Below are 25,116 nucleotides of genomic sequence, written 5' to 3' on the forward strand. Positions count from 1 at the left end.
TATATACCATTTTATAAGTCTAAAGTGTACAGAATAATGATTTGACTTACATACATCATGAAATGATTACCACAATAGGTTTGTATAATATTGTTTTATGCAGTATTTCATACAGGTTTAAAAAATGTTGATGTCTTTACACTTGCCCATCATGTCCTTGAAATGAGAGGTCAGATCAAGCCTCCTTCACCTCAGCAACTTGATCTTTGTGGTACATGTGCCGAGTCCTTGGGGTGGAGCTGGAGGGAGAGTTCCTTCCTGGGCACCCAGGGGCCCAGGACCTCCTCTAGAGCACTTAGCTCTCTTCTGGAGGCTTGCCTCACCTGACAGGTGGTTCCTTCCAGGATAAAACGCCCAGTGGTGTGCAGATGGCCAGGCCCGAGAAGGCTGTGCTAGCCCGTCCTTGGAGAGAAGGTAGGTGTAGCTCCCCTGTGCAGGTAGAGCCTTTCTGAGGTTTGGGGCCACGAGGGAGTGGAAAACCCACAGTTGAGGGACTCCCCTTGCATGCTGCCCACAGCAATCCCAAGCCACCCCTCTCCTCAGCCAGTGTGGCGCCGTGGCTGGGATGGTGGCAGGCAGGTGGGGACACTGCAGGACTCTGTCCCGTCCACAGGGGTTCAGGCAGCCGCCGCCAGGCCCATCCGCTTGCCCAACCTGAAGGGCAGCTGCCTCGACCACCCCCTGCACCAGGGGCTCCTGCACCCCTCGCGGTGCCTTTGCAGCCCCTCCTCTGCTCCAGCTCCCAAGTCGAAGAAGCCCAAGATGCAGGCCGCCGGAGACATGTTCCCCAGCGACTGGAGCCCGCCGCCCGTGGAGTTCCTGAAGCGGAGGACCGTGCCGGCTGACAGCGGGGCCCCAGCCCAGAGGCTGGCAGGCACGGCAGGGCCTCGGGGCCTGAGGAGACTGGCCCACCAGCTGCCCGAGGAGTCAAAGCAGGAGCCCCAGGACCCAGACCCCGTGCGGGGTCTGGCCTCACTGGAGGAGCCGTTCTGGAGCACGGCAGGCACCAGCCCAAAGGCTGCAGCGCCACGGGTGGACGCCCGCACCTCGGTAAGCTGGGAACTGCCCCTTGGCCTCCTCTCCTTGCCGCCCCTCTTCAGCCACCTCTCCTTAGTCACCCCCAAGCCACCCCTTTTTGGCCACTCCTCCTCAGCCACACCCCAACTGCCCTCCCTCGGCCACTTCGCCTTGACTGTCCCTCCTTGGCCACACACACCCCGCCACCTCTCCCCACCCCCTGGGCCCTCGTGGCTGGGAGCTTGGGCCCCCAAGGCTGGGCTGCATCTCTCCCTTTATTTCTGCTCCTAACTCCTGCTAATAAAAATGCGTGGGGTAGTGCCGTATTTGATGTCGCCCCTGTGTGGGCCCTTCAAGGCTTTTGCAGCTGTGGTTGGGATTATGGGTCTGGGCGAGGTCAGGCACAAAGCCTCAGGCTAACTGTGATCCAGCGACCTGGGACTCCTAAATGGAAACTCAGTGATGAACTTTAAGCCGGGAATAAACTGGTTGCTGGGAAGACTGTGGGGACATTTGAGCCCATAGATCCGGGAAATTTATTCTAAGACTAGGATTTATTTATTTGTAATAGCTCAAGATTGCCAATAACCAAAATGCCAATCACTAGGGAACTAATAAATTATGTTCTAATCATAAATCAGAATACCATGGAAGTGGTTTTTAAAAAAAAAACAACTATCTCTTTAGTATTGGTATGGAATGACCCTGAAGACATATTGTTAACTGAAAATCAGCAAAGTGCAGAATAGGGGGTGTAGCGTGCTACCACCTGTGTTGAAGGAGAGAGTCTATGATGTATTACTGTTTGCTTGTCTGTGCGTACAGTATATCAGAAAGCACAGCCAGTAAACACCTGTGGTCACCTGTAGGGGGGGACCTGGGTGGCTGGGGATGGAGGTGAGCGAGTGAATGTATTGCCTATTCAGAAAAGTAAACAAAATAAGTAAAGGGCTTAACGTAGCTTCAGTTTTATTCTTTTTCCCTCCGTCTTTGTCTTTCTCTTTCTTGCCCATTCCCGTGTGGCTTCTCCAGCTCGCCTCTGGGGGCTCCGAGTGCTACGTCAACAGCTTGGATTACTTACTGCAGGAGAAGAGGTGAGTGGGGAGGGTCCATCATGGGGCTCTTCATTTCTGTGGGGTTGGCAGTAATTTCATGGGTTTGTCCTCAGAGACTCAGAGCAAATTCCTCTCAGGATAAAGCAGCCTACCCCCGCCATCAGCATGCCTCCTGAGTGCCCTGTGTGCCCTGGTGAATAAGGAGTGTGCAGAACAGTAGCGGGTCAAAGGGCAGCATCTCTGAGGCAGAGAGCCCCGGACCCTCACCACGCACAGAGCCCTCGTTCCGGTTCTCTCTCCACCTCGGCGCTATTCTGCCCAGTTCATGCCAGTTTAGGGCTTGCTCAGCTGCCACTGAGCGAAGCGGAAGACGCACACTGCTTTGATACTGAGGCGCACAGCCTGACGATCGACTCGACGGTGACGGAGGTGGAGTGGGAGGGGTGGGGGGTAAGGTGCCAGCTTTCCCTGCGCCCTGCCCCACGCCGCCACCTGGGCACGCTTTGCTCGTTATTCCGTAGCGCTTGGTCCAGTTCACCTGCCCTCCCCCCGGGATTACGGTGAGCGTGTCTCACGTGGAAGTTGGTTTCTAAAGGCAAAAGTCACATCCCATGAGAACTGGAAATCCCTTAGGGAGGCGGAGGTGGGGATGGAAACCAACCCCGGTGCTCTTTCTTTACTGGAAAGCAGGTGCCATGGTTGGCTTGCACTGAGGGCCCATTTAGTGGTGAAGACACCATTCTAGTGGTGAACACACTAGAATCCTGCTCCTCCATTGCCCGCGAGGACTGGGGTGGCTGGGGTGTGGTGGACTTCACCCCTGGGCTTGCTCTTTGATGCACGGGAGCACGTTGCCCACAGACTTATTCTTCTGTGTTCTCATCCCTTCTCTGGTGGTGTTTGCTCAGTGTGTGCACACTCTCTTTGCGGAAGTTAAGAGGCGGGGCTGTTGTCTGATGCTTGGGTTCTTGTCGGAATGACATCTCACTGGTCTCTGTTTTTCCCAATTCCCAGCCCATGTTCTTGCCCGCAGGAGGGGGTTAAACACACGTGTGGGATGAATGATTGTTTTCTCTCCTGAGAGAAAACACCCCACCGCAGAGTCATCTCCCTCCTCTGGGCTCTTAATAGCCCATGACTTTTGTTGTTTAACTCCTTTACCTGAGTATATTTTTTCCTAACCAGAGGGTAAGTTAGGGAAGGGGCCGTGTCTATATGTTTGTACGGTATCCAGCTGTAAATATATTAGATACTCAGAAGTGTCAGCAGGAAAGTGAACACGCGTGGGGAACTACCCACTCCTCAGTGCCTGGCATGGGAAGGTTCCTGCTCTGCGCTGTGCCCTGTGCCAGGCACCGGATATACAGATATGATGGTGAGCCCCACTCACCTGGAATTGAATGCAATGATTCTAGTATTTCCCATGCTGTAAAGCTGCTATGGAGGGGCCTGGAATAATGGCATCTAACTTAGCCTGGGAGTTAGGACAGGCTCCCCAGGGGGGGTCCTTGTCCTTGGACCTTGGAGGATAAGAGTTGGGAGGGCAGCAGGAGTGAGTTCACGTGTAAAGGCAGGAAGGACAGACCGTGCCTCTCCTGGCTGGCTAGGACTGGTGTTCTCGGTGCCAGAGTGTGGGGAGTGGACAGAGCAGAAGATGCAGCTGAGATGTGAACGGGAGCCTCATGAACACAGGGTCAAGTCGTGGGCGAATTTTAAGCAGGTCCTGATGTGTTTTGCCACGTGTTTAAGAGAGGGCACTCAGGCTGCGTTACGGAGAATGGATGGGAAGCGTGAGGGGGAAATAGGGTGAATGGTGATGAGACGGGGCCTCAGGGAGCTCCCGTGGGACCTGCTGCCCTGGGTGGCTGGGGCCTGTGTAGGGAAGAGTAATTGAGAATTGGGTGCGCGATGTCGGGAGGACCGGCCACATTTGGCTGGAAATCATCATCTAGTGGCTGGCTCAAAGGATCTGAACCCAAGACAGGCTGGGCTGGAGGCGAAGCGTTTGAGAACCGAGGACCAGTGGGCAAAGCCAGGGTGAGCACCCGGAGGGCAGGGTGAGGGCCGGGGGGTCCCAGGGCTCCCTCAACAGCCGGAGGGAACAAGGACACAGAAGGCCAAGCGGGGACTGGTGCCCCCTTGGGGTTTGCGTGTGGTCAGGGCAGGAGGTGAGGGAGCCGGGCTCCGGCAAGATGATGGTCGGCACGCAGGGCCTCTGGTGGGGCCAATTGAAAAGGGAAGTGAGACGCTCAGGCCTGGAGGGAGAAAACGGACTCGGGCAGGGCAGGTGCAGTAGGGAAAGAGCAGGCCCTGGGGGTCTGCCACTTGGGGTCGGAGAGGCAGGCCCGGGGGAGCCATGGGCACAGGGGCTACTCCTGGTCAGTGTGGCTGGACCAGGGAGGAGCAGAAGGGCTAGGCCCTGTCCCTGGTGTGTTAAAAAGCGAGCAAATGCCAGAACAAAGTACACAAATAAAGGTGCGTTTGAAGTTGTGTAGTATAAATTGTCTTCTTTCAGGCAGCACAGCTGATGCAGTGCAGTCCCTCCCCCACCCCAGGAATCTAAGTTTGAGAGCTTTCTGCAGGGAGACAGGGCCCCGGGCTCCCTGGTCCCCATGCCGAGGCCTTGCTGTGCCCAGGGAGGCCCCTGCGGCCCAGTGACGGGGCCGGATGAGCAGGCACTGCACTGACCCTGTTGTCACCTCTCACCTTCTGGCAGGGAACAGGCCCTGGAGCAGGAGCGAGAGAAGCTGCTTCTGCAGGACTGTCTTGACCTCAATTCCTTGGATCCTGATGAAGAAGTGCCGCTCACACCAGAGCACAGGTGCGGGGAGTGGGCACAGGTGGGAGGGGAGGCGTGTGCCCACTCAGGGCCAAATCCCCACACCCGCCTCTCCAGGCAGAGGGTTTAAGTGCTCACCTGCCCTTGGTTTTGGACGGTTTCAACCGTGATTTGTGTGCTGTTGATGAGTTCTCAAGCTGCATCCTTCTCTTAATCCCACATCTGTTCATTGATTCGAGAAGCATTTATTCACCTACTGTGTGTCAGGGTCTAGTGTGGGCCTTTGAAGACAGAGAGGTATAAAATACGGCCTGCTCTTCCCCAGTTGTCTGCCCAAACGTGTGGAACCAGGTCTCAAACTACAGTCTGAATGAACACTGACTTTAAATGGGAAAATACAGCCATGTGACGTTTTCTGTCTTCCCCTGTGTGGGGAGGGAAGGCGGCTTCTGTCAGAGCTGTCGTCTGGGCCGGAGTCTGCTGGCCCATTGTCTGGAGGGAGGGCTGGAGTCATCTGTACCATGGAGTCTCGGAGATACCTGAGGACCACAGTTGAATTCATCTTCAGGGTACCGTTATCCATCCATCCATTTGTCCGTCCGTCTGTCCATCCGTCTGTCCACCCATCCGTTAAACATCTGTTATGTGCCAACTTTGTGCTGGGCTCTGTGCAGACTCTGGGGATACAGCAGGAAGAGAACCAGACAGAGGTCTCTGCCCCCGTGTTGCTCGCCGTCAGGGCGGGGATACCACCAGTGCACACGGTGAATGAAGGAAGCTGTGTGACAAGTGCTCGTGAGAAAGGAGAGAGTGGGGAGGGGGCATCAGCAGTGCTGGGAGGGCTGGAAGGTTCGGAGGAGGGGTCAGGGAAGGCCTCTGTGAGTGGCTGCCTTTTCAGCAGAGCCCTGAAGATGGTGAGAGGCGGCCCTGGGAGGGCCTCGCGGCGGCCGCAGCAGTGAGGGGAGAGGAGGTTAGGGAGGCTGCAGGAAGCTGGCTGCCGCTCGTCTGAACAGGGTGGAGGGTAGACTGGGGGGCGCGGGGCGCGGTGGGGGCGGAGGGCGCCGTGGTAGTAATCCGGGAGAAGTCAGGGCCGGGTGGTGAGGAGGAGGCAAACTCTGGGTACGTTTTCAGGGTAGAACCGACAGGGTTTGCTGACGAGCTGGGTGGAGGCTCTGGGAGAAAGAGAGGAATCAGAGGGACCCCAGGGTTTTTGGCCTGAGCAGCCGGGAGGTCGGAGTTGTCTTCATTTAATGGAGGAGGGCTGAGTGACGTATGCTGTGGGGTGGCAGGCACGGGAAGAAGAGTTCACTTGGGGGACCCCCGGGGTGAGACCAAGACAAGGACCCCCTTGTCTAGAGAGGCCAGCTTGGGAATCACCATGTATAGGTGACATTTAGAGCTGCAAAACCAGATGAGATCAGCTGGGAGCCGGCATAGAGAGAAGAGCAGGGGCCGGAGGGCACAGCGTAGAGGTCACGTGACCTTGACAGGAGCAGCCCTGGGGGGCGACTGGGGGCGAGCCTGCCTGGAATAGGTTCAGAGGAGAACGAGAGGAGATGGCAAAAGAGAAGACTGGGCAGCAGCCGAGGGGGAAAGTGGAGCCAGGACAAATCTGTCTGTCTGTCTATCTGCCTTCCTTTCCTTTCTCCCCTCCCTCCCTCAGGCCCCACGTGCCACCATGTGACTGAGGGCAGGCTGGTCCACACGCCCTGGATTGCCTGCCTGTCCGGGCTTTGCCTTTTCTGTGCGTCCGGGTGACGTTATTCAGGTCCCAGCCATGATGGTCTGGTTTGGGTGCTGATGCTGAGTCAGCATTCTGCATCCACTCACCTCACCGAGGGGCGTGAGCGATGACACACAGACACCTGGGGGCCCCCACTCTCAGGACCCCCAAATGGTTCCCACCGTCACTGATGCCCAGAGAGGATCCCAAGCAACACCTTGGCTGCCCGTGTGCTTTTTTTCTCAGGTCTTTCTGCTAATTGTCTTTGGACTTGATCGGGGATCGGCAGACTTTGTGTAAAGCCTGTGAATAGTAAATATTTCAGGCTTTGAGGACCACACAGCCTGTCAGCGGCTGCGTGGCTGTGCTGCCGTGGCGGGAAAGCACCCGTCAACCATGTCAGCCATCCGTAACCACGAGCCTCCTCGTGTTGCACTGAGACCTCGTTTGCAGAAACAGGCGGGCGAGAGGAGGCCACAGCCTGTGTGCAGTTGCCGGCCCCTGGCCCGGATTAGGGGACGCCGGTCTCCTAACTGGTCCCCGTTTCCACACGCTGCCCAGGGGCAGGGAAAGGGCACCTCGCGGTCTCACGATGGCTCCCTGCACAGCATGAGGACTGAATGGCATCAGCGGGTTTGGGCCAAAGGCCTTGGTAGCATCATGAGTGATGAAGCGGTTTTCTATGTCGGGGGCCGTGGATTCGCTTTCCAGGTTCCCCGCTCACTGGATGGATAGCCTTGGAAGTAAACATTTTGAGGCATCTCTGTAGCCAGAATAATCTTTCTAGCTCTTTGCCTTTCTCCTGAGTGCATCCAGGATTCTGGAAATCATGGCCTGGATGTTTTGAAAATTCCCCACAGAAAGGGAGTTATCTGGGCATACGGTGTTCCAGGCTATGAAATTGCTGATAATTTTCTGGGCACGTGACATTTTCAAGTAGTACTTTGAGAAAGTCTTTTTTGACAGCAGCCACTGAGGTGGTTGTTTTGATGTGGGATCATTTTGATGGGACAGTTCAGTTCTCTGCTTCAAAGAAAATTACTCACTGATGTACAAAGCCAGCAGCCTCTTCCATCCCTGAATGAGGCCGGGGGTGGGATGGGGGGTGCCAGGCAGGGGTGTGGGTCTGGAACGGGTGAGGCCGAGGCTGAGGGCCGGCTACCATCTGGCGGGCAGGTCGCCCGTGACCAGGAGTCATGTGACCACCACAATTACGCATCATAGAAAGGCCCCCAGTCATCCTGAGCAGATCATCTGCTCCTGCTCCAAGGATTGCTTGCGTCTTGAATAGACAATGTCCTATATTCTCTGTTCCTTAAAGTTAAAAGACCTTATGTGTGTGCTGGGGCAGGGGAGGGGAGGATATTTATACCACAGCATCATGCTTTATCCTCAGTGCTGGGCTGCACAGGAAATCCTCAATTAGATGCGAGAGAGTCATCTCAGAGTTCTTAATAATGCACATACATTATATTTAACATCACAAAAGTCCCTTTGAACGATGGTGTGGGGGACAGGAGCTGAGACCTTTTTACAGATGAGCCTAGTTCTTACAGACTTCTAATAATTTGTACCTTTCTTAAAATTATAAAAACAACATAGGGAACCGTAGATAGCCAAAAACTCAAAGAGCAAAGAAGTTAACAGAACAGAAAATTGTTTCACCGTTTGTGTGGTGGTTTGCCAAGGCTACTTCCAAAGGCTGCGGGATCAGAATCTTCCCCAGTTTTCCGACGTCATTCCCATTCATTGTGCCATTTCATCCTTAGGATGACCCTCCTTACCTTGGGTCGCTTGGCCAGAGAGTGACAGGTTTCCTCTGGCCGGCTGGTGGGCCACCAGCTCCGCACCTCCACTTCCAGCGCCGGCCACTCGGTCCCAGATCCTCACGGGAGTCCCTGGCAGTGTCCCCTCCGAGTTCACTGCCTCAGGTCTGGCTGAGAACCTGGGTATGGGCCTTCTGCTGGTGGGAGGAGGGGGTGCAGTGCCTGTGGCTCGTTTTATTTTGTTATTTTTATTGTTAAGTGTATGTTATGTTACTGCAAAATCAAGCCGAACACAGTTGCGAGAAATAAACAGGAAATGTCTCTTCTTCCTTCCCCTCCCCCATCCCGTTCCCTAGGGACGACCCCAGACCTTGGTTAGGCACATCAGATGTGTGTGGGTGTTGCGTGTGTCTAAGAACGTGCGTGTGCATGTCTGTGTGTTGACCTGCACGTGCGTGCACACACACACACACACACGCACTTCCTATTCTGCAGCTTGCTATTTTCACCCACTGCGTACTGTGCTCAGGGGATCATTCCATCCTGCGTGGTGCAGAGATCTGCCTCATTCTTAGGAATCCTCTTCACCGCCTCCCTTAGATGCGTGCGCATAGAGTCGGAATGTATCCCCTCTCCTTCCCCCTGTTTCTAACCTGTCCGTGGGGCCCAGCTCTGGTCCACTAAATGAGCCTCTCAGGGCAGCGTGGGCCTGGGTGTCTGCGTTTAGCAGGCTCCCTGGAGAGTCCTGCTCACGGGAGCTTGAGGACGCTGCTCAGAGGGAGAGTCCGAGCAGGGACCCTCCCCGACTTGCTGCGCCCGCCCAGCGCTTCTCTCCTCTGCCCCTCGAGGCACCGTGTGGCGGCTCTGAGGCTGGTCCCCTTGCTGGAGGGCATTGCCGTGATCCCGTCACACTTTTCCTGGCCGTGCAAGGGCAACCCACGCCTGACTCATCCTTCAGCGCCTGACACCCACAGTCGTGGGCACTCAGTGAAAGTTTGAACAGAGCCCATGGGTGGGGCAGGATTTGGGACCAGGATTCTGGCTCCTGGACTAAGGCCCTGAGGGAGGGGTTGGGGTCTGACAGGGAGTGGGAGGGGGAAGGGCTCCTCAGTCTGCATCTCTCGGGCTCCGCCTCCGTCGGCAGGTGGCGCCGTGTCCCTGGTCTGGTCTCCACCAGGCGGGGGCTGCAGGGCGGGGGCAGCCATCTGGTCCTCCCTGGCCTCCCTCCAGGCTGCAGACCAGGTGTGCCTGCTGATGCCCGGCTCTCCTGCCCCTTGCTTTGCCAGGAAGCTGGTGGAGAGGTTCTCCGTGTCACTGCAGGTCATCCCAGCAGTACATCCAGGCGAGACTGTGTTTCTACCCCGGCATCACCCTCTGCCCTGCATCCTGGACTGTTCACACCTGAAGCCACGGAGCCGCCTGGAAGAGCTGTTCCTCAGGTAAACACCGGCGTGGCATTACCAGGCCCCTCCCTCAGGGAACCCCGTGGTAAGGACCACCCCAAATGAGGCAATCCAAAGCTGTGTTTTGCCAATTTGGATATGTCAGCTTTTAGGGAAACAGATGAAATAGCACGCATCTACTTATAATATTTCATTTACTAATTTAGATGTACACACTTTAAAAAATCTTACATTACAGCAGATACTAGGCATCTGTTCTGTGATTGTGTTGCCTCTTCCTCCCCCATGCCCCAGTTTCATGGAACGGCTCTGGTCACACCCATCATACATGCCTTCGGGGTTATGTCTCCATCAACACTGGAGCCACTTTCCCGGCCATCCAGCAGTTCTCCAGAGCCTGTCATGGCCGCTTCCTCCTCCTCCTTGGGTCTGTGTGTGATGCTGACCCTGAAAAGTTTGTCCCCAGCCCCAGGTACACTCTGTGTAACGTTAGGACCGCCACCCTGGTCCTCCTCTCGTTAGAAGGTGTTCATGGTCATTATCACATAACCCCTGACTATGTTGATTTTTTAGGGGATTTTTGAAAACTTTACCACAATACCATGCAATGCTTGCAACTGTGAGTTCACATGTCTAAGAATAAGAGAGAGAGAAAGCGCGCAGGATACAGTGCAGCGGCCCTCCAGGGGGCTGGTGCCCTGCTGGGCCTTGGCGGCGAGGGGATGGAGGAGAGGCCGCCAGTGCCCCCCCCCAACCCCTGCCCCAGCCTGTAAGGCACGTGGAGGTTGGGGCCACATTAGCACTGGAATGCAGGAATCTTGTTCTGTTTTCCCGCTAGTCCATCTTATTTTATAATAGAAAGATAACAATGTTTTGATGTGTTTCCTTTAAAACTCTTTATCATGGGAAGTTTCAAACATACATAAAAGTAGAGTGTACCTCCATGTACCCATCACTCAACATCAGTTACCAACTCAAAGCCAATCTTGGTTCATCTCTACCCCTGCCCACTAATGTTGTCCCCTCGGGATTATTTTTAAGCAAATCCCAGACACATACAATATAATTCTGTAAGTACTTCAGTCTGTGTCTCTAAAAGACTCTATCTTTAGACAAAACTTCAATACATTATTACACCTAAAAAATATAGGAATTTCTTAATAGCATTAATATCAGTCAGCATTCAGATTTCCTTGATTGTCTTTTAAGTGTTTTTTAATATGTTGTTGAAATCAGGATCCAAACAAGGCCCAAATGTTGCAATTAGACAAAGAAATGTTAATGGTGAAACTATATCCCATGGCATTGATGCCCGAACATATTTAACCATTTTCCTCATTTTCCTCAACATACAGGTTGTTTCCAATTATTCCCCCCATTGTAAACAATGTGGTAGAGAGTAGCCTTATACAGAAATATTTTGCCTGCAGTTCTGGAATAGATCCCTGGATGTGACGTGAGGTGATTGGGTCTGAGGGTATGAATATTGGTAGAAGTTCCCATTGCCAAATTGAAAATATTTCTAATAAAGAGATGATGAAAAGTGGGGGGAAAGGAATGAAGGGAAAGAAGAAAGATAGTGGAGCTGGAGGAAGGAGAGGGACAGAGCACGGCTCCACGGCAGTGGAAGAGATAAGAGGGGAAAGGCAGGCGGCTTCCTGAGCTGCTTCTCCTCGGGCTTTGTGCCAACAGCAGGTTTTCTGTCCCAGGCTGGATGGCCAGCAGGAAGTGTTTGACAGATGAGATGGCCCGTGGTGCGGTGGCCTGGGATCCGAGCGGCCATGCCAGATGGGGCCAGGTGGCCAGCCAGCTTCCCTGGAGCGGGGAATCCAGACCCTGCGCCCTCAGGTTTGCTCACGAAGCAGAGCAGAGATGGGGCTGCAGGGCCTGGCTCGCAGGGCTTCCTGGAGGAATGCCCGCGCCCTGCCCGCGGCCGGGTCAGGGGGCGCCTGCCATGCACTGGGGAAGGGCCACTTCCTGAAGGTCACCCTTTAGCCTGGGGAGGGGGGTGGGTCATCTTTTATTTCCTGTTTGTGCCAAGGACTTCAAGCCCAGACACAAGAGTGAGGATTACTTGCTAGCCGTTCAATAATTATCCCGTTGTGCGCAGCCGGAAGCATGAAGATGGAGGAAGAAGAAAATGTTACTTGATCTCTCAAAGAACAGTATGGTTCAATTTCTCACCGGAGAAAAAGTGAACACTTTGTGAGATTGCAGGTGACGTTTATTCTCCTCATTAGACTCCTCTGTATTTTCCACACTTTCTGTGATAAACATGTATCGTTTTTATCATTAGAGGTTTGGGGGGAGAAGTGAAGGAGATTTTTAAAAATCACTTCTTGAAGTAGATTCGCTTCTTCTTGCTGTTCGGTGAAGAGGGATATTGTCTTTCTTTCCACTGCACAAGGTGGGAAATCTTGGCACAGATTAAGCCAGCAGTTTGTCTCAGATTGCGGAGCGAGGGAGGGCGCAGGGCCTGGTCCTCCCGGCTCGGACCTACACAGGTTTACATGCAAGAAATCTCCTCCCAGAACCCACAGCTGTGGGACTGGAGGTGGCCCGGGCCATCCTCTCTCGTTTGTCACCTGGCTGGACGTTTGACCTCAGGTCGGTTCCTGGGACCAAAGTCACATGCTGTGACAGACGCTGGTACCAGGGTCTGAACTTTTTCCTCCTCCTCTAATCCACCCCCCCCAGCCCCGAGTGGAAAAGCTGTAGGACCCGCGCGCACAGGCAGCTCCAAGGCAGGAGCCAGTGCCTTGGGGCCGGTGAGGGGGGGCGTGGAGATTGCCCGCTGAAGTACCCTGGGCCCCCCCCCTGGCCCCCGCAGTGTGTGCGGGAGCGTCAGGACCCATGTCTGTCATCTGGGTGCACCGGCCGCTCTCCCCGTGAGGTGTTTGCAGTTTGTTCTCGGGGTACCTGATAAGCCAGCGGGGACCTCCCTCCGCGATGGCTTCAGTGGGCAGGGAAGGGGGTGGGTCGGAGCTTCACGGTGTGAATGATGCACGTGCACCGGACCTCCCTGAGGCCCAGGCCCCAGCTCCTGTTTTGCCAGGGGGAAGCCCGGGTGAAATAAGTCCAGCAGTTACAGAGTGTGGGCGGGGCTGAGCTGCCCAGCTGGCTGCGCCTGCCCCCAAAATCCAGAGCCGGCAGAAGCGGCCAGCCGGGTGGTTGCTGGGATCCCTGGGCTGCTAACCAGCGTGGCGCTCACTGATGTTTAAACAAAGGAAGGAAGACGAAGAGGAGCAGGGATGAGCGCTTGGACCGCTATCTGTTGCTGTTCTTTTCCTCGGCATTTCACTTAAGCTAACATTTGGGTAGCCTGGCAGAGGCGCGGAAACTGATACTGTATAAATAACGGCACTCGCTGTTTAGCCCTCTGCCATCACTTGGGATTCCCGAGGCATTTAGAGACTTCGCCCTCTGGGACGGCTGCCCATAAAACAGACGAGAGATGGGGGCTGGAGGGGTCCTGACGTGGGCCTTATCAGGAACCCACAGTCCAAGCAGAAGGTCGGAGCTCCGCCAGGAGCCCAACCTGCTGACCCAGGCTAGGGCCTTTGTGTGATTCCCCTTTTGGGCTGATCACCCCCGCCCCCCGCGACCTTCCTTCCTTCTGTTCCTGTGGCCCCGTGTCCTTGCCACGGTGGCTGGGGATTAGCGCATTCTGACTGTGGCCGCTCCTTGTCCGGGTGGGGACCTCCCCCCGCTGGGATCCTCAGGGTTGGCAGCTGGGGCTTCGCGCTCAGCTGGGCCTGCCTGGCATCTGCTGCCCAACAGGAGACTCTGCTCCTCCCCTTCTTGCTCCACGACATGCTGACATTCTCAGGATAACTTCTGACCTTGGCCTTGGCTTTGCCACAAGCACAGGCACTCACCTGGACCCGGTGTCAGCATTCTTGGCTTGCGGACACGCCGTGGATTTGTGTAAATCTGACAACAGTTGATTCTGTAACCCTCGGTGTCTGAGTTTGCAGCGCACACACCTGCCACCCGCTTCCCTTCTCCTCCAGGCCTCCCCACGTGCTGCTGTGCAGACTCTCCTCCTGCCTCAGATCAGGGCGGTGTCTGCACGCCAGGCCCATCCCCACCCTTCCACCAAGCGGGAGGTTCCTTCTGCCGCCGGCCTGTCCTTCCACCGAGTGGTGACGGGACTCGTGGTGCAGCCGAGGCAAGGCAGCACTGCCCTCACGCCGAGCTCCCTCGGAGGAGATTGCTCGCATCTCATCTAGCTGTCGGCACAGAATTCCTTGAAAGCCATTCGCTTCGAGGCACAGCCGGACCGTGCCCTTTCGGCGTATCTCCAGCTCCTGGTCTTACAGACTAAGCCTAGCTGAGCAGCAGTGAACTCCGAGGCAGACTGATCATTTCTCTGGCAGAAACTGCACTGCAGAGTGGTGTAGCAGAAGGGAGACATTGTCACCCAAGGGGTATCTCTCCCTCTGAGCAGCAGTCGGAAATGTGTTTATCTGAGCCTACAGGGGCTTGTACAATCAATTCCCCTACTGAGAAGCTGGCGGGTGCCCCCCGAGCAGAATGCCAGAGCCAGAGTCTCCTAGAGTCCCCGGAGCGCCAGCCTCCTTACCACATGGCCCCTGGCCAGGTCCTGCCAATTTGTGAGGCCCTCCAGACACGGTGTGCTTGGGTATTGTCCGTGTTCGGGGTGCTGTGCTTGAGCCACGCGTGCATCGCGGGGGTCAGTCCATGAAAGTATCCGTGTGACTGAGCACGTGGAGCAGAGTGGTGTGTGCCAGCAGCCCTGGGGTGCACACGTGTTTGTGTGTACAAATAAAGGACTGCTTTAGAACGGCCAGCTTCACAAGCACAGGAACAAAGCTGCTTTCTCCTCTGAACCTAAATGATTTGAAAAAAAAAAAAAAAAAAAAAAAGACATACACAATTTGTAAATTGCCTGGATATACTCAAGCAGACAGCAGCTTGGCTCCGAGGAGAATCTTTGTTTTGGAGCATTCTGTTCCTGGCAGATTAAGGAGGAGGTTGGGCCGACCGAGGAAATTTCTCTCTAGAGTCATGACTTTAAATGCTGTCTGAAATGTTCTTTGCCTGGATTCGGCCATTAAAAAAGAAGAACAAACATGAAGTTACTTCTTCATTTTCTGGAATCCTTATTAATTGCCTTTAGGACGTTATCTAGAAAGAGAGCAAAGAGGCATTCACCAAACACGGACCGAGTAGGAGAATCCTACCCCACACCCAGCCTCCACGGGATGCCCAGGACTACAAGAGGGTGATGAAGTCTAGCCAGCCCCTCTGAAATGAAACACCTTCCACCAGAGGCCCTAAAACCACACAAAATATATCAACTCCTCGTTGTACAGGGACCTGGGATCCTGTGGGTCCAGATGATCTGTCGGGGCAACAGTGTACTCAAAGCAGGGCTCCTCTCCACGCCAGCAGCTCCTGGCGGGAGGGAAAGGCCCACCGGATCCAGTCGGGAATGGAATCACAGGTTAGGGCCCCAGGAGCATGGAGAGTCTGAGCGCCCTTCCCCCTTGACCCTGGGACCGTCGCTGCTCATGTGGTTTCCAAGGAATCCCACGTGGCACCCTTGGTGGTTATTTCCTTCCCAAAACTTCCCTGTCTTGGGCCCCTTTCTGTTACTTTCCCATCTTCTCAGGTGTCCCCTTTGTTTCGGAAAAACACAAGACAGGGCAGACACACTCTGTGTAACCAGACCCCGGATGCTGGCTCCACGTGGGCCCCACGGGTAATTCTGTCCGCCCGCTGCAGCCTGGAGCCCTTGGCTAAGAGGTGCCGCTCCCAGGCCCTCTCCTCATTGCAACGCAAGTCCTTTTCACAACCCTGGTAAATGCCTCAGTTTCCTCCCACCCCCGTCAAACGGGAAGGACAAACTGTATTCCTCAGTCGTGTGTTTAAAACACTGTGAAGGGAGTTCCCTGGCAGTCCAGTGGTTGGGACTTAGTACTTTCACTTCCGTGGCCCGGGTTCGATCCCTGGTCGGGGAACTAAGATCCCGTGTGCCGCACGGCGTGGCCAAAGAAAAACAAAACCAACCAAAGAAAAACCCCACTGTGACATGTGTTTGTGGACAGCAGGTGATTCTCATGGTGCCAAGGGTTGTTTTACCTTCCAGCGGATGCTTGCACCAGGGCTCCACCAGCACTTTTGTCCAGAGTAGTGACTGATGCGCTTCTAGCATCCCGGTGAAGCGGAAATCTGAACCATCCCCCCCAACCCAGCCTCGCGGAGACAGGCGTGTTGAGAAGGCTACCTCCCTGACCTCGCCCCTCTGTCCCTTCGCTCCCACAGCTCCCCGCTGGCCCAGCAGCTCTCCTTCCTGCGCAGTGGCCTCCTGAGCAGCCTCTACCTGACCTCGGGCCACCACCCCGTGCCACTGCTCCGGTGGCTGTTCCAGGTGAGGACCGCGGCCTGCCGCCAGGTGGCGGGAGCGTGCCGGCACAACAGCCTGGGCAGGGCTGCTGGCAGGAGGGGCTGGGCACCCACCCTCTTCTGGCCTTGGGTGCTGCTGGGTTTGTCCCAGCTGAGGCTGGAGGAGGGAGGGAGGCTTGTGATGACGGAGTCAGGGAGGTGCAGGGACCGGCCTGTGGTCTCATTCCGGTCCCCCCAGAGCATGTGCCTCACAGGGTGTTGCTTTGCCCCCAGAGGCCCTCTGTGTGATTCGGCCGGGCCACTCAGCAGGTGCTCGCATTGTGTCCAGGCTCATCTCCAAGTCACAGGTCCTGGCCCTTGTCCCATGGGCAGCGGGAGCACAGCCCTGCAGCAGCCTTGCAGGCGTGAGGGCCCTGGTGAATTTTGAACTGGGGTGCTCGGGTGTTTGCCTCCCGCTGTGGAGTTGTAGGTCGGCTGGAAAAGCCTAGAACAGCTGCTCTGTCTTCCCCCCCCCTTCCCTTCTGGTTGCTGCCAGGGGGACATGCATTCTGCCCGGGGCTCAGAACCTTTGCACTGACAAAGACAGTGAGAAGCCAGCAGGGAAAGCCCGGGAACCAGCTGCTGGGACCTGAATGCCGGGCACGGGGATGCAGCCTTGGCCCCCACCCAGGACCTTCCCTTGCCCGGGGACCGGCAGGTCCCAAGTTCCAGCTGGTCCCATTCCTGCCAGTTGGAGCCTGGACCCCAGCCGTAAATTAGAGCCAGCATGCGGGGTGGATTGTTCTCGGAACTCCTCGGCCTCGGCAGGCTGGCTGCCTTCCAGAAAGAGCCCTCTGGCTCTCTCTTCTTCCCTCTGGGGTCCTTCCCATCCGCCCTTCGCTGCCCCTCCCCCAGGCCCAGGCCGCACAGGGAACAGAGCGGCCATTATTCTCTGTCCACAGTCAGTGCAGCTTCTTTCTCCTTGCACAGTGCTCGACAGACGCAAAGTCGGGCGTCGGAGGCACAAAGAGCCGGTCTGAGATGTCGCCCACAGAGGGTCCTTGTGTGACCCTGACACGGCGTGGAGGCGTGAGCGAGCCCCGCCCTGTCTCTTCCCCCACCTCTGTCACCTGGCGGGGGGGTCGCCTAGAGCAGAGGACCCCTGCTCCTCCACATCCTACTGTGTGACTTGGGGAGTTATTTAACATCAGCTCCGTGCCTCAGTTTCTACTCTGTAAACTGGGGCCGGCAGTCCCACGTGAAGGCTGAGTGAGGAAATCCTGTGACCTGCCTTGTCCTTAGAGTCCCCCGAGGTTCTGCCCAGGGTCTGGGCATCATCTGGAAGAAATGAAGTTAGCACAGAGGTCAGGTTCTCCATCTTCAGCAAGGAGAAACAAAGCTCCTCCTCTCCCTGCCCGCGGCTGAAGTCAGATCAGTGAAAGGGGTGCACTTGGCCTTGGGGGCCTCTTCTGGGGGAGACCCTGCCCAACATCTTTGTCTCCGGAGGGGAAGGAGGAGCAGGGCAGCTGCTGTCTGCCACTCACATGATCACACTACAGGCTTTAGGATGGGTTCTGATGTTTCACTTCCGAGGTTTTGGTTTTCTTGTCACTTGAAACATTTTCCCACAGCAACAGTAGCATTGGTTCCTTTGCAGACCTTGGTTCAGGACAGGCTACATGCTGAGCTGTAGGGACAGAAAGGTTCTGGAAATGGTGTCCCAGCTAGATGCGTAGAACGTGGCCGTGGGGCTCCGCGTACTTCAGAACTGCACGCTGTTAGTGAGAGGCACAAATCCACGGGGGCTGCCTGAAGCTGCTGGGGTGGGTGGCGCTCCGATGAAGGTGCAGGGGTGGTTCGTGGGATCCAAGGGCAGGGATACAGCTGGGCCTCAGGACGAGCTGGAACCAAGTTGTACAAGGGTCGGGATGCTAGGACAGGCTTTCGGCTTCTCTCTGTACCTCAGGCTCCATGGTTAAGTAAATTCCCAGGAAAGAGAGTCTGATTGGCCTAAGAGGGGTTCAGTGACCACCCCCAATCAAAGGCAGCTAGGGGAGCAGGCTCACAGGGCTGCTGGGGTCCCACATGCATACCCGGGTCCCACATGCATACCCGGGGTTGATTCTGAGAGCTAGGGGGTGGGGGAGTTGGGCAGACTGCTCCAACCCTGCTCCTTCAACTGTCTCTTTGGAAAGGCCATCCTGAGTCCCCATGGGGACTAGTTCCTGCTGCCCGCCACCCTCCCTGAAGCCAGGGGCTTCAGTGGGGTGAACAGTGGGCGCTGGGTGAGTAGGCTTCAGCCTTAGTGCTCATGAATTATGTGAGCTCGTCACTGGAGCCCTAGTGTATGCCTCCCAGGTGAGCCTTGCTGGGGAGGGTGGACAAAAGCAGGAAACTTATGCTGTCAGTGAATTTGTATTCTTGTTGGGGAACGATCACGTGTTCAACTATGAAAAAGTTAGGAAAGGAAGAGGGAGGCAGGGTTCTGGTGTCTTAGGTCAGATCCTTGGGAAGCAGGAAGCCACCCCTGTGAGGGAGGGAGGGCAGCAGGGCCGGGGCAGAAGGAGAAGCTGAGTAGCAAAGCAAATGCAAGACAGGCCACGGCCAGTCCTGGGGGACTCTGGAACTGGGAGTACCCTTTAGAGTTGTCCCATTTGAGGCAAGGGGTCCTGGCCTTTGGACCCCAGCATCGGCTAGTTATCAGACGAAGGCTGCACTTGGAGAGGGGGGTGTGACCTTGGGTGAGGGACTCCCTCTGTCCGAGGTCAATGCCCAGAGCAGCACTCGGCTCAGGGCCCTCGGCCAGCAGCAGTGCCCAGCCCGTGGGGGTGGGAGCCTCAGTCCTGAAGGGGCAGTGCCCGGAGCGCCCACTGCAGCGGGCTTTTCTCAGCACTCTCCGGAGGGAGGATGGTGTGCTGCACGGCGTGGCCTGGCCTCGCCTGTGTGTCCCCAGACTGGATGGCGCTGGTGGGGAGGGTGCACGTCTCCATGTCACACTCTGTTCACATTCCAAATCCCCAGCTGTGACCACAGACTCAAGGAGTGTTCGAATAAGAATCCCAGTGAGTTTGAGTCAGGTGGGTGCCCTGCCCACCCTCCCCCCACCAGCTTGTTGAGGATCCGCACTCAGTACCAAGGACCTCCCAGAGCCAGTGGTCTCCCGAGGCTCAGATGTTCGGAGTTAAGGCACTGACCCGGAAGTGATGTGAGGGTCACGAAGAGGGGCCGCACTTTACCTTGTACAGCTGACGGTAGTCAGTGCTTCTGAGCTCTTTCTCTTCCCTACACCGGTTCCTGCCCTGGAGGGGCATGGCTGTGACCACAGGGAGTGAGGGGCAGAAGGACCAAGACTCCCACACAGGGAGGTGGACAGAGTAGGAGATTTCAAGTCACATAGACCTGGGATTGAATCCTGGCTTTTCTGCTTCGTTGCTCTGTGACCCTAGGGAAGTTGCTTGACCTCTCTGAGCTTGGTTTCTTCATCTGTAAAGTGGCAATAATGACAATATCCTTCTACCGTGTGGATTTGTGAGGATTAAATGGGACTTATTTAACATGGCGTAATAAAGGTTTCTGCTATTACTCCATAGGAATGACCCAGCTAACCTGTTTTTTTCTCCTCCTAGCTGCTGACATGGCCTCCAGAAACTTCTTTGGGAGCCTTTGTTCTCCTGTGGGACCTCAGCGTGGACGGACTCTTCCGTCAGTCTGGTCAGTACCTCGGGTGCAGGGCGGTAGCTTGCATGCTGGGTACCCAAGCTCGAGAGCCTACATAGTACTCAGCTCTCAGCCCCGCACCGCCCCAGCCCAGTGTGTGGGCGAGGTGCTAGTGGGGATGTTGCATCACCGGGACACGGAGACATCAGGCCATCTTTGGCTCTGGCTCCTGCATTAGTAAAAAGCTGAGCCAACAGGCTCCCCAGCACCTTATCTGGCCTCAGATCCATGTCACCGGGGCCAAGTCCAGGCTGACTTCACAGACTTAGGATCCCGGAACAGTCTGGAAGGTGGGTTCTCTGGATTTACAAGGACAGCTTGCCTCCAACTTCTTCCTGAGAGCCCCAATTTGCTTGGGTGGGTTCCAGGAACATCTGCATCAAATCAGGGAAGCTCTTTGGGTTGGAGTCACCAAGGGGGAGGGCCCTGAAGCTGTGCCCCTACTCGCAGCCCTCCTCAGCTCCTAGGGCATCAGAGGAGCCCCTAAGTTTGGACTGGGCTGGAGTGAGAGCCTTGAGTCTGTACCTTGGTCCTGACCTGTAAGGGATACACTTAAGTTATTTTTATTTGTTTTATTTTTTTAGTTTATTTACTTATTTTTGGCTGCATTGGGTCTTCGTTGCTGCACGCAGGCTTTCTCTAGTTGCGGTGAGCGGGGTCTACTCTTCGTTGTGGTGCACGGGCTTCTCATTGCGGTGGCTTCTCTTGTTGCAGAGCACGGGCTCTAGGCGCGTGGGCTTCAGTAGTTGTGGCACGTGGGCTCAGTAGTTGTGGCTCGCAGGCTCTAGAACGCAGGCTCAGTAGTTGTGGCGCATGGGCTTAGTTGTTCCGAGGCATGTGGGATCTTCCCGGACCAGGGCTCGAACCCATGTCCCCTGCATTAGCAGGCGGATTCTTAACCACTGCGCCACCAGTACCTGAGTCATTTTTATCCTTTCAGATGTTCAGAGTTCCACAGAAGCAATTAGTTTCCCCTTTTGTGGCTGCACCCTTCCTGGGCTGTCATCATTTGGTGCCTGAACCTAGACACTTTGGCACCAAAAAATATCATGTAACCTATTGAAAGCTGCTTAGGGCAGACAGTGAGAGGGATCCACAGGTGTCCAGACCGTGCCCTTGCCCACCAGCTGCAGTCTGCCCACCCTCCCGCTAAAACACAGAACCACGTAGCTCTGAAGGCCAAGGTTATAGACCCATGATGCACCATTAACGCCCCCTGCCACCGGCAACCAGCCCTTTGAATTTCTGCTTTTCTGCCTCCCCTGCTTCAGGCGTTGGCTGAGCTGGGGGCCATCTGTCACATTAGAGCATTCCAGAGTCCTCCAGCTCCCCCCTCCCCCGCCCCTGCCCCTACGCCTGGGACCCTCTAACTGAGGTCCCCTGAATAGCGCCAGTCTCGGCCTCCTCTCCCTTTGCATAACCTCTGCCCCTGCAGCCTGGGCTGCCCTTTCGCGCCCCTGTGGCCGCCTCTGCGGCAGGCCTGCCCTTTGGGGAACAGAGGCTCCCTTGTCCCACTCTTCTCCTGCACGAGGTGGTCTGTGTCTCCTCCCGCAGAGTCAGAGGGGATGTCCCACTCTTCTTTGCTTCTTGCCACGTTGTCCCTGATTCGCCCTCCACTAGGAGGGGGTGGGGCTGGGAACGGGCCCCTGAGTTCAGCTCTGGTAGCTCATTCCACTGCAGAGCGATTCTCCGGCATCATGGGGGAGTGGGGCGGTGGTGGGGGATGTCTCTTTCCCTCCCGTTGGAATAGAGACTGGGCCACAGAATGCCGTGCCCAAGGTCAGGATCTTGATTGGTTTGGGCAAAGGCGAAGGCCTGGTTCACAAAAAAAGGGAAAGCAGGGACTATTTGTACCCCCGTGTTCACAGCAGCGTTACTCACAGCAGCCAAATGGCGGAAGGGACCCGAATCCCAGTCGTCCACTGACGCCTGAATGGATAAGCAAAATGTGGTCTATACATGCAGTGGAGTATTATTCAGCCTTAAAAAGAAAGGAAATTCTGGGACTTCCCTGGTGGTCCAGTGGTTAAGACTTCGCCTTCCAATGCAGGGGGTGTGGGTTCCATCCCTGGTCAGGGAGCCAGGATCCCACATGCTTCACAGACAAAAAACCAAAACATAAAACAGAAGCAACATTGTTAACAAATTCAATGAAACGTTTAAAAATGGTCCACATCAAAAAAATCTTTAAAAAAAAAGGAAGGAAATTCTGTCACATGCTACAACGTGGATGAACCTTGAGGACATTATGCTAAGTGAAAAAAGCCAGCCACAAAAGGACAAATACTGTAGGATTTCTCTTATATGAAGTACCTAGAGTAGTCAAATTCATAGAGACAGAAAGTAGAATGGTGGTTGCCACGGGCTGGGGGAGGGGAATGGGAGGTTAGTTGTTCATGGGTACAGAGTTTCAGTTTGGGATGATGAAAAAGTTCTGGAAATGGGTAGTGGTGATGGTGAACAATGTGAATGTACTTAACACTGCTGAACTGTACACTTAAAAATGGTTAAGATGAAAAAAAATGGTTAAGATGGTAACTTTTACGTTATGTGTTTTTTACATAATTTTTAAAAAGTAAAGGCCAGGTCCAGAGTCAAGAGCCAGGTGCCAGGAGAGAATCTACCAAAAGCTGGAACTGGAAATCAACTGCCAGTTCAGGGAGCATTTGTATGGTTAAATTAGATCCAGGATTGATGCAAAAGGAAGTCATGTTTCTCAGATTTGTCAACGACTTGAGGTGCTCTGAGTGTCCTTGTTCTCTGTGGGGCATTGCCCTCTGGGGCAGAACTGTGGGGCTTTGGATCTGTGATTGGTATGTGAGTTTTCAAGTTGCCTGGCCTTTCTCTTTTGTAAAATGGGGGAGACTTGCAGGTGTGTAAATTTCCATCTTTTTCTGGAATATGTAGCTGACCAGAAGTTCTTCCCAGATTATCCCGGGAAAGGTCTTACACAATCGCCTTCTTCACAGCATGCTTCCTGAGTAAGGGGAGAGCCCGGGTGGGTCCGGGTCTCTGGCAGGGCCTGGGATCCAGGCTTCAGAGTTGACTGTCATGGGTGTGCTCCAGGCGACTGGGGCTAAGGGCTGAGAGCCCAGCGTTCGCTGGAGGATTGGAGTAAGGTGGGAATTGTTTTCCTGGTTTAAGAAGCAACACACGTCACCTGTTAAAAGCTCCTTGATAAGCTTGGAGAATGGGATATTCTGGAACACCGACATTCTTTATTGTAAGAGTATTTACTCACGTATTCAGCAAACAGACATTGAGTGCCTCCTGTGTTCATGTACCTCACTAGATGGCAGAGGGAGATACAAGGATGAATAAGGCATGGTTCCTGCCCTCAGGGGGCTGATAGTCAGGTGGGAGGGGATTAAGTGTCCAATTACAATAGGAGATAGAGAGGAGGCAGAGGCAGAACTGCAGGGAAACTACTTCTAGTTAGATGGGGGAGGCAGGAATTGGGAAGTGCTTTGTAGAAGAGGGAGCGGTTGATTCATCTCTCAAAAGACGTGTAGGGCAGGGATTGCAAACTTGGTTGCAGTGGGGACCTAGTGACATCAGTGACTAGAGAGCTCCTGGCCTGTCTAAAGAGGCTGGCTGGTTCCGTGTTGCCAGATCTGTCCATTTTCAAGAGATGCTGTGTTTTAGTTGGGATGTATTTGGACTCTAAGTAACAGATGTCCAATTAAGAACAGTTTATCATCTCACATGGCAAGAAATCCAGAAGCAGGTTGTTCCATGGTATGTTCAACAGATTTGCATCACCAGGACTCTGGCTTAGCTTGTGTCTGCCTTCCCACTACTCCCCCTCAAGGCTGAAAAATGGCTGCTGTAGCTCCAAGCATCATCATGTTCTCACAAGACAGCAGTGTTCAAGGCAGAAAGGATAAGGGTGAGGGATAAGAGATCATTGCTTCTTATATTTTTTCCTCTCTTTTTATCAGGACATTCTTTCCATTTTGTATCATTAGACAGAACTGGATCACAGGCTCTAGAAGACCCTTTCTAACTGCCGGTACCCTTTGAACACCGTGGCTTTGTCTAAAGAATTTTCAGCCTCATGAATCCTATACCTCCAGGGTAGAATCCAGGAGACTCTTTTTTTTCCAGCCTCCTTTCAAATATTTGAATTTTTAGTTTTGGAATTTCCATTTAGTCCTTTATTGTTCTTTTATAGTTTCTGTTTCTCTATTGGGATTTCTTATTTGTTCATTCAATATGAGCAAATTTTCATTTACCATCTTGAGCATAGTCATAATAGCTGCTTTAAATCTTTGTAATGTTAACATCTGGAGCATCTAATTCACTACATGGAAAATTAAGTATGAAAGTGAACATTTACTGAGAATGAGTCAAGAAATCATACCAAGTAAATACCAGGGCTCTTTGTCCTAGATCTCTTTAGGATATTTTCCAGAACTGTTCATGTAGAATTGCCTGCTGATTGCAGCCTGGCTTCCCTACCTAACCTAGAACACTCGCAGGGCCGTGCAGGTGAGGTGTCCTGGAGCTTAAGCTTCATGAGCTTTAAGGTCAACTGGTTTTTGACATATAATAAAACTGTTTTCTGCCCAAACAGCCAGAGCCTGTTTCTGTTGCTGTGGCTCACCACCATGGGATGACGTGGTTTCTCCACTGGGGTGGACCCACTTTCCCTGAGCAGACACCAGGACGAAACCAGCGTTCCCTTCCTAGGGAAGAAGGGGAGCATGGCTCTTGGATAGGCAGCCGGCAGAATCTCTTGTAGCCAGAATACGGATGTTTATGTGAAATCTCCTGTTGGTAACTAATTCTGTTAAAAAACAAAACCCAAAAAACCCCCACTGTGAACCCATCTGCAGACTATTTGACTGTAGATAGAATATAGTTCTACTGGTTTGCAGCCCTGGGCACAGCCCTGGCTGTGGAGAGATTCCAGGGAAGCCAGGAGCAGCGAGAGTGGGGCTTCCTTTAAGGGGCCGAGTAGGAGATAAGACTGGACGTTTCGGGCCAGATCTTGGAGGACAATGGGGGCCATTACAGGTGTAGTGAAGCTTCATTAATATTTGGCAAGACCAGGACAGATTGTTGTTGTCGTTGTTGTTATTTAGATATAATTCACGTACCATATAATTCACCCTTTTAAAATGTATGATTCAGTATGATTCACAGAGCTGTCCAACCATCACCACTATCTAATTCTGGAACATCTTCATCACCCCCCAAAAGAAACCTCAGACCTCAGCAGTCACTGCCCACTCCCCACTCCTCCCAGCCCCTGGCAACCTCTAATCTACCTTCTGTCTCAGTGGACTTGCTTATTCTGGAC

General features: G+C 54.3%; 1 protein-coding gene across 1 annotated transcript in view; it reads left to right on the forward strand.

Annotated features, from left to right (window-relative positions):
• Nucleotides 1-368: 368 nt before the first annotated feature.
• Nucleotides 369-25,116, forward strand: part of LOC103015199 (protein FAM178B) — a 62,414-nt gene continuing 37,666 nt past the window's right edge. Inside the window, exons 1-9 of the mRNA XM_057558671.1 lie at nt 369-414; nt 518-1,050; nt 2,050-2,111; nt 4,789-4,893; nt 9,627-9,779; nt 16,035-16,140; nt 17,085-17,183; nt 19,721-19,805; nt 20,036-20,101. Coding sequence (XP_057414654.1) covers nt 369-414; nt 518-1,050; nt 2,050-2,111; nt 4,789-4,893; nt 9,627-9,779; nt 16,035-16,140; nt 17,085-17,183; nt 19,721-19,805; nt 20,036-20,101 — 1,255 coding nt within the window. The remainder of the gene's footprint in view (nt 415-517; nt 1,051-2,049; nt 2,112-4,788; nt 4,894-9,626; nt 9,780-16,034; nt 16,141-17,084; nt 17,184-19,720; nt 19,806-20,035; nt 20,102-25,116) is intronic.

Source organism: Balaenoptera acutorostrata, chromosome 12 (genome assembly GCF_949987535.1).
Source record: "Balaenoptera acutorostrata chromosome 12, mBalAcu1.1, whole genome shotgun sequence".
In the NCBI taxonomy this organism is placed as follows: domain Eukaryota; kingdom Metazoa; phylum Chordata; class Mammalia; order Artiodactyla; family Balaenopteridae; genus Balaenoptera; species Balaenoptera acutorostrata.